This window comes from Leucoraja erinacea, unplaced genomic scaffold (genome assembly GCF_028641065.1).
Source record: "Leucoraja erinacea ecotype New England unplaced genomic scaffold, Leri_hhj_1 Leri_290S, whole genome shotgun sequence".
NCBI lineage: Eukaryota > Metazoa > Chordata > Chondrichthyes > Rajiformes > Rajidae > Leucoraja > Leucoraja erinaceus.
In genome coordinates this window covers 151515-159838 of record NW_026576191.1, presented here as the reverse complement: position 1 = coordinate 159838, position 8324 = coordinate 151515, and the positions used below count along the sequence as shown (strand labels likewise).

Here is an 8324-nt window from a genome sequence, read left to right as displayed (position 1 = left end):
GTGGTCTTTTAGTGGTGCTGATTGGGAGAAGTTTAAGATTATTAGTGATCAAGAAATGGAGAAAATTGATATTTATGAAGATGTGGATGATTTAAATATTTCTGTTTGTGAAGCCATTTTAGAGGCAGCAAGGAAGTCCATTAAAAAGAAAGGAGGTAAGCACAACAAGAAGAGTGTACCATGGTGGACTAAAGAGTGTGACAAAGCAATTAAGTGTCGAAATAAAGCTTTTAAATTTTTGAAAAGAAATCACAATTTTCAGAATCTTATTGAATACAAAAGGTTGCAAGCAAGTGTAAGAAGAGTAATAAAAAATGCAAAGAGGGAATTTTGGAGGACATTTTGTAACTCAGTGGGAAGGGAGACAAAAGTAGGTCAAGTTTGTGGAATGATAAGGAGAATGAAAGGAATTAAAAGAGAATACAAATATCCAATCCTAACTGACGGTGAAATTACAGCAGTGAAAGATGAAGAGAAAGCAGAGATGTTGGCAACATTTTTTGCTAAAATTCACAGTTCAGACAATGTTAGTGAAGAAGGAAGAAAAGGAAAAGAAAATACTATAGCAGAGAATATACAGTTAATACGATATGAGGAAGACACTAACGATGTTTTTAATAAACCATTCACAAAGACAGAATTCAACTCTTAGAAAAACCAAGATGTCAGCACCAAGTAAAGATCAGATTTGTTACACCATGTTAAACCATCTCAGTGAAACATCCAAGGATTTTTTGTTAGAATTTTATAATAAAGTGTGGGAGGGTGGGAAATTACCGCAAAGCTGGAAGGAGGCAGTAGTAATCCCAATTGGAAAACCAGGTAAAGATCTGACAAACCTAGGGAATTATAGGCCTATTGCGTTAACATCCAACATATGTAAAGTAATGGAAAAAATGGTAAATGAAAGGTTAACTTATTATGTAGAAAATAAAGGATATTTATCCAATTACAAGAGTGGTTTTAGGAAGGGGAGAAACACCATGGATCCAGCTATATGTTTAGAACATGAAATTAGGAGAGCACAAATTAACAGAGAAAGTGTAGTAGCTGTATTTTTTGATATTGAGAAAGCATATGATATGATGTGGGGAGAAGGGTTATTAGTGAAACTAGGTAAATTGGGGATTAAAGGTCATATATTTAAATGGATTAAGGATTTTTTATTTGGGAGGTCAATACCAGTACGAGTTGGAAATCAATACTCAGGAACATTGGATATTGAAAATGGAACACCTCAAGGAGCATAATAAGTCCTTTACTATTTTTAGTAATGATAAATGATGTATTTGAAGAAATTGTAAATGAAATGGGAGTTTCACTGATTGCGGATGATGGGGCAATCTGGAAAAGGGGGAGAAATGTGAAGTTTGTTGTGCAGAAACTACAGAGGGCTATAATAAAGGTACTCTCTCTCCCCGCTGCCGCGCTCTACTTCTCCCCGCTGCCCCGGGCCCCGCACTCTCTCTCCCCGCTGCCCCGGGCCCCGCACTCCTTCTCCCCGCGGCCCCGGTCCCCGCACTCTCTCTCCCCGCTGCCCCGCACTCCTTCTCTCCCCGCTGCCCCGGGCCCCGCACTCTCTCTCCCCGCTGCCCCGGGCCCCGCACTCTCTCTCCCCGCTGCCCCGGGCCCCGCACTCTCTCTCCCCGCTGCCCCGGGCCCCGCACTCTCTCTCCCCGCTGCCCCGGGCCCCGCACTCTCTCTCCCCGCTGCCCCGGGCCCCGCACTCCCTCTCCCCGCTGCCCCGGGCCCCGCACTCTCCTCTCCTCGCTGCGGATCCAATCTTTGGCCGGAAGCAAGAAGGCGGGAGCAAGAAAGCGGAGTCAGGTTGCTAAAATGTGTCCTGTAATCACCCATGAATCCGCCCATGAGCGCACCTCATGTTTGCGTGAGAGTAACCCGTCTTGCTTCGCTCTAAGATCTTTGCTCAACACTTGCAGACAAATAACATTCAATCCCCGAGACGGCAGCGCGCGCAGTGGAAAACACTTTGAACCAGGAAGTGGAGGATTTAACAGAGAGGGGCGGACTTAACATGGCTGCGAAAGACAGGTTCGAAAGTTTAACCGAGGAGATAGTTTGTCCCATCTGCCTGGATTTCTTCACCGATCCGGTTATACTGGAGTGTGGGCACAACTTCTGCCGCTCCTGTATCACACAGAGTTGGGACAGGGAGGGGAAAAACTCCTGCCCGGAATGTAGAGAGGAATTTATAGACCGCACCCTCAGAATTAGTTGGGCCTTGGTTAGACTGTCTGAGAAAGCTCGAACATTGAGCCTGAATCAGACAGAGAAGGAAAGTAAACTTCAGTGCGAGAAACATCAGGAAGAACTGAAGCTGTTTTGTGAAACGGACAAGACGCTGATCTGTGTGATTTGTGCAGCTGGGCGGGAACACAAGTCTCACAGCTTCATGCTGGTAGATGAAGCTGTTGAAATCTACAAGGTAAAAGCAAACCGATTCTGATCACATCATTGTGTCATGTCGTGTATATTTTCTGACATTTTTATCCTCTGATCTGAATCCCAACTCCAGGGTCAGGTGAAATCTACCTTCGAATCTCTCACAGAAAAGGAATCCGACATCCAGGAAAAGGAGCAGCAACAGAAAGAGAACATTTCTGGAGTTCAGGTTTGTATTGCCGATGTAATGTTCTTGTGTGTATTTCATCCCTGTGATGTGTGCAATAATTTGGCACCACTACATAGGAATGTTACAACATTTTGAGATTTAAAAAATCAAGCCTTTAATTTATTCCATCAGATAAAGCATAAAAATAACTTTCGTTTGACACCTAATTCACTTTCATAGCTTCAGTATTAAAAAAGGTTATGGTCATTTTCATACTCGGAAATTAGTATCTTGTTCCCTATTGCTTTTCCATTGACTTAACACAAAAGCTGTGATCGAGGACAGTCAGTTTACATAAATGCCCATAACTCTCTTAAAAATTAAGATAACTGAATGAAATTTTCAGTTATTATCGATTGAAGTATTCTGAAACAAATGATACATCTTACTTGGATGGCCTGATATTAAAGTATATAATTAGTTAATTACCTAATTAAGTAGCTAAATACAAAATTACCTGTTGTGACGGAAATAGTAATAAACACCCAGACTGCCTTAAAAATTCAAAAATATGAATATTCTCAAGATCAGAACTGTAATTTTATTGTAACGTTAAAACAAATAGTCAATACCCCCCCCCCCCCAAATAATTCATATTCATCAGTTTCATCAAATCAATTACATTCATCTAAATTCAATTACTAGATCTAAACATCTATCTATAAATAATTGTTTATATAGCCAAAGTATCCAAATAACAAACTGATCCCATTCACACAAGAATTCACAATATAACATGATTTTTAAATCTCACTTTGTCCTGCCGTGAACGGATCAAAATCATTATTTTTTGCTCAATTATGTCATAAGAACATCTACATTTTCTATATTTAGTGTTATTGTCTATCCACGATCAATATTTTCATACTAAATATCTCACTAAAACTTTACTGTGGAAGTTATTTAGTATGAAAATATTGATCACGGATAGATTATAACACTAAATATAGATGATTTAGACATGACTCTTATGACATGATTGTGAAAAAAAATAATGAATTTGATTATCTTGAGAGTAGCGGTTTCTGGATTGTGATTGGCATGTGGTCGCTGCCATGATTTAAGCCCTGATTGGCATGTGGTCACTGCCGTGATTTAAGCCCCGATTGGCAGGCAAGGCATGGCCAATATCGCATCGGGGCCTAAATGAAAATCAGATATTTCGCATCATCTGATTACAATGAAACCACACCAAAAAGCAAGATAAGATGGGAAATAGACGACATACCTTTTGTTTTGTCCCGCACTTGCGATCCGTGATGTTGAAGGCATTAGAAGTCACGTTTAACTTCAATCCAATGATGCATTCGCCCAGCAACCTTTTTTTAAAAAAAAGGGAGCGGGATTGCAGATCGATTTTTCTTCATCAGCTTGAAGTCCAAGCAAATTCCTCTCCGATAACCAATACAATCCTGGATTATCATCCCGCCCCCCAACAGCCTCCGGAATCACACGCCCAGGCAGTGGGCAGATCTACAGCGCTACTGATGGTAGGGTTTTGTAACAACACTACACTATTGAGCTCAGTGGTCGAGGACCAGAACACTTGGGAGAGGTTGAGCAGCCAAGGACTTTACTCCCTGGAGAGCAGCAGTCTGAAGAATGGTCTGTGGCAGGTGTATAATATCATGAAACTGAATGATACATTGGATGGTCAGTCTTTTACCCTTAGTCGGGGGGTCGAGAATGTGAGGGTATAGGTTTTAGATGAGTGGGAAAAGATTTAAAATGAACATGAAGGACAACTTTGGTAGTGGGTTCATGGAACGAGCTGCCAGATGAGGTAGTTGAGTCTGAAACCGTAACAACATTTAAAAGATATTCAAACAAACTCGTGGAGAGAAAAGTTTTAGAACTATCTGGGCCAAATGCGGACAAGTGGAAATAGCGCAGATGGGAGGTCTTGGTGGGTATCTAACACCCCTTGCTGTATGACTCTATGAAGTCTGTCATTCTAAGTGGTGCTGCTGTCTGCTAGTTCTGGTGACCTGGTTCTGTCCACTGAGGGTTAATGGACACATGAAATGGAATAGGTTGCAGGGAATTGTACCGGGGAAATGGGAATGATGTGAGTGTACGTTACTTTCACCAAATATTTCAGAATTATTAACACGAGCTCTTGAATTGCCATGGTGATGAAAGGAGTGGATTATATACAAGTAAATTGGATTAATGTAGATATGTACAGAGCCCAGCATGGACATGTTGGGCCGAATGGCATATTTCTGTACTCCAGAACTCGACATTGATTAGCCGATTGTCACATTCCATGTCATGAGGAAACATAGCAGAGTGACATAATATATTGATTCTCATCTTTCATCTGACAGGAAGAGTCACACAACCTTCAGTCACATGTCACATCCCAGTTTGCTGAACTGCACCAGATTCTCACTGTGAAAGAGCAGCGGCTACTGTGGGATATCCGGGAAGAAGAGGCGAAGATTGTAAAAACAATGGAGAAAAATCTTCACGAGATTCAAGAGGATTTAAATTCCATTCAGGAGGAACTCTCAAAGTTACAGGAACAGATAGACCTCAAGGACGGCGTGATGTTTTTGAAGGTGAGGGGGTTACACTACAGTTTGGTGAAGTGAAAGTGCACAGTCACAAAGTGGTGGGTTAAATTTCAGAAATAAATGCATCATTTACCAGTAATTCAGAACGGTGTCAAAGTTCCATCTGTTCCATCTACTCACATATCCAACAACAATTCCTCAAATTCCAGGAATCCTCATGTATTTGTCCCACTTCAACTTAAATTTATCTGCAATATTGTCTTCAGGCAGTCCGCTGAGTTCCCCGTTCTGTTTACTGCAGCACTTGTGGAATTTATTAAAGGCCATCATACATTTCAGCTTTGATTTTCGGTGTCCCAACAGGTAGTGATAATATTTCCAACCTCCACCCATTCAAATCCGCCGCTGATCCTAAAATATTCCATCCTATAATCTCTGACATCTCCAGATTAAATCCCACGACCTGCCCGGTCTTACTCGTAAATTGCATACTCGCAGTTATTTTCATCGACATTCCTAATGCTTTCCCCCGTGTTCGATGTCTCTACGACAATATCCACTTTCTGCGTGTGTGACAGCGGCAAAGAGTTGGGAAATGGGAATTATCAGAGGGTTTTTCTGTAGCAATTTGGTGAAATACCCGACGTCGGGATCATGACGATCCATCTCAGTCTATTGAGATTTGTGTTTTATTTATTTCAGGAGGAAGCTGGTCGCAAGAGCAGGTAGGACATGCTTTTGACTGAAACAATGTTTGTTTTTATAGTACAGCTCAAAAACAGCTCATGTTCAGTTACTAGCCAGCTGTTAAATATTTGCAGGGTTAGTGATGAAACCAAAACAATGTTGGTGGTAGATGGCGCGTTGCCCATTGAAAAGTTTGATCGCACCTTTTTCTACAACATGGCATTGAGAGAAACATCTGATATCATCAACCGAGGTAAAACTAATTCCTTTTCCATTGTTCTTTTTAAGACATCTTTCTGCAATATTATATGTGATTTATGTTGAAGACTAACTCGCTAGAATTTAGAAGATTGAGGGGGGATCTTATAGAAACTTATAAAATACTTAAGCAGTTGGACAGGCTAGATGCAGGAAGATTGTTCCACGGTGTTGGGGAAGTCCAGAACAAGGGGTCACAGTTTAAGGCTAAGGGGGAAATCTTTTAGGACCGAGTTGAGGAAAAAAATTTCACACGGAGAGTGGTGAATCTCTGGAATTCTCTGCCACAGAAGGTAGTTGAGGCCTGTTCATTGGCTGTATTTAAGAGGGAGTTAGATGTGGCCTTGGTGGCTAAAGGGATCAGGGGGTATGGAGAGAAGGCAGGTACGGGATACTGAGTTGGATGATCAGCCATGATCATATTGAATGGTGGTGCAGGCTCGAAGGGCCGAATGGCCTACTCCTGCACCTATTTTCTATGTTTTTAATGGACTCTGGGGGAAGCACCACAGAAACGGAGCGAAGTTTGTTTGCACTTGAACAAATCCTTGTTCCTGGGTGGGAGATTAAAATGCTGGAGAAACGCAGCCGGTGAGGATGAAGAAGGGTCTCAACCTGAACCGTCGCCTATTCCTTCGCTCCATAGATGCTGCCTCACCCACTGAGTTTCTCCAGCATTTTTGTCTACCTTCGATTTTCAGCATCTGCAGTTTCTTCTTAAACACTTGTTCCTGGGTGAATGAGTTTGCTGTGCTGGGTGAAATTGCGTAGACTAGGCCTGTGTACTCGAGAGTTCAGGCATGTTAGAGGAGATCTCAGTGAAACACAAAGTCCTTACAGGGCTCCATGGGCTGGATGCAGGGAGGTTGTTTCCCCTGCACCAGTGGCTGTGGATAATCAGTCATTCAGTGCTCTTGGAGCCAGAGAGCCATGGTTGTACATTATACAGTCAGGCCCTTCGGCCCATCACATGCTTGTCCACCTTTTTTCCCAGCCGCACAAATCCCATTTGCCCACATAGAACCGTATTATTCCACACGTCGTTTACTAATGCCAGTTAGATGTAATGATTCCATTCCACTCCTATTCAGTGTGATCACGGCAACTCCGCCCCATATCACTACATCATCTTTAACCACCTCTAATCACCACTCGCTTCCGTCTCCTCATCTTCCAATCTGTCCCGCCCTCGTCGTCTACTGGCAAGATATTTGAATACCCGCCATATTTCTCCATCCCCACTCACAATCTCTCGTTCATCCTCACTTTCTGCATTTATTTTCCCCGTCCGCTCGCACCGGACCCATCCCGTTCCCGATAACCCGTGGAATTCCCCCTCTCCTGCCCGGTTCAGAAACCTTGGGACAGATGGCTGTTGTCCATCCAATGTTGCTGTGGGTGAAACCCCCAGCAAGGTTTCAGTTGTCCGCCCGCCTGTGCCCGAGTCTCTCCCCGACCCCCGGGGACTCTCTGATTCTCTGCTTCTCCCCCCAGTCTCCGTCACCCTGGATGTGGAAACAGCGCATGCGGAGCTCGAGGTGTCTGAGGATCGGAAGAGGGTGAGATGGACCGGGACCGGGAGGAGTCTCCCTGACACCGGGAAGAGATTTACATACTGGGAGTGTGTGCTGGGATCGGAGGGATTCACATCGGGGAGACATTACTGGGAGGTGGAGTTGGCGGGGAGTCAGGACTGGAGTCTGGGAGTCGCCGCAGAGTCTGTGGAGAGGAAGAGACGGGTCTCACTGACCCCGGAGACTGGAGTCTGGAGCATCAGGCGGCAGGATGACGGGTTTTATGCAGATACCGACCCTCTATCCCCTCTCCCCGCCCGTCCCATCCCCGGGAGGGTGGGAGTTTATCTCAGTTACGAGTCCGGGACAGTTTCATTTTACGATGCGGACACCAAGTCCCATCTCCACACCTTCACTGGGGATAAATTCACGGAGAAACTTTATCCTTTCTTCGAGCCTTGCGATGACAGCTGGCTGATAATCAGCCCCGGTTCCGCTCCGGGTGTGTAAAAGGGTCGGGTCCCGGGACCGGCGTCAGGAGCGGGGCTCAGGGGCTGTGGGGCAGAAACCCGGTGGACAACAGGTCGGCGCTGAACGAACGGCTCCCATTTAATCCCCAAATTCCGCGTCGTGAAACAAACCCCAGTGAGCGCGGAAATAAAACCAAGGGGAATGTAAATGTGGGAAGAGTGAAATAAACAGCAACTGAAATCA

General features: G+C 44.0%; 1 protein-coding gene across 1 annotated transcript; it reads left to right on the top strand.

The window, feature by feature from the left end:
- The first annotated feature begins 1913 nt into the window (after window positions 1-1913).
- On the top strand, window positions 1914-8324 carry LOC129693426 (zinc-binding protein A33-like). Its single transcript, XM_055630253.1, has 6 exons — window positions 1914-2446; window positions 2537-2632; window positions 4963-5196; window positions 5854-5876; window positions 5973-6091; window positions 7591-8324. The coding sequence occupies exons 1-6, from the start codon at window positions 2036-2038 to the stop codon at window positions 8118-8120; spliced, it is 1413 nt and encodes a 470-aa protein (XP_055486228.1). The 5' UTR covers window positions 1914-2035; the 3' UTR covers window positions 8121-8324.

Coding starts and splice junctions, on each gene's coding strand:
- LOC129693426 (XM_055630253.1), top strand. CDS start 2,036: ATGGCTGCGAAAGACAGGTTCGAAAGTTTAACCGAGGAGATAGTTTGT. Junction 2,447..2,536: donor AAGCTGTTGAAATCTACAAG/GTAAAAGCAAAC, acceptor TCCCAACTCCAG/GGTCAGGTGAAATCTACCTT. Junction 5,877..5,972: donor GAAGCTGGTCGCAAGAGCAG/GTAGGACATGCT, acceptor AAATATTTGCAG/GGTTAGTGATGAAACCAAAA.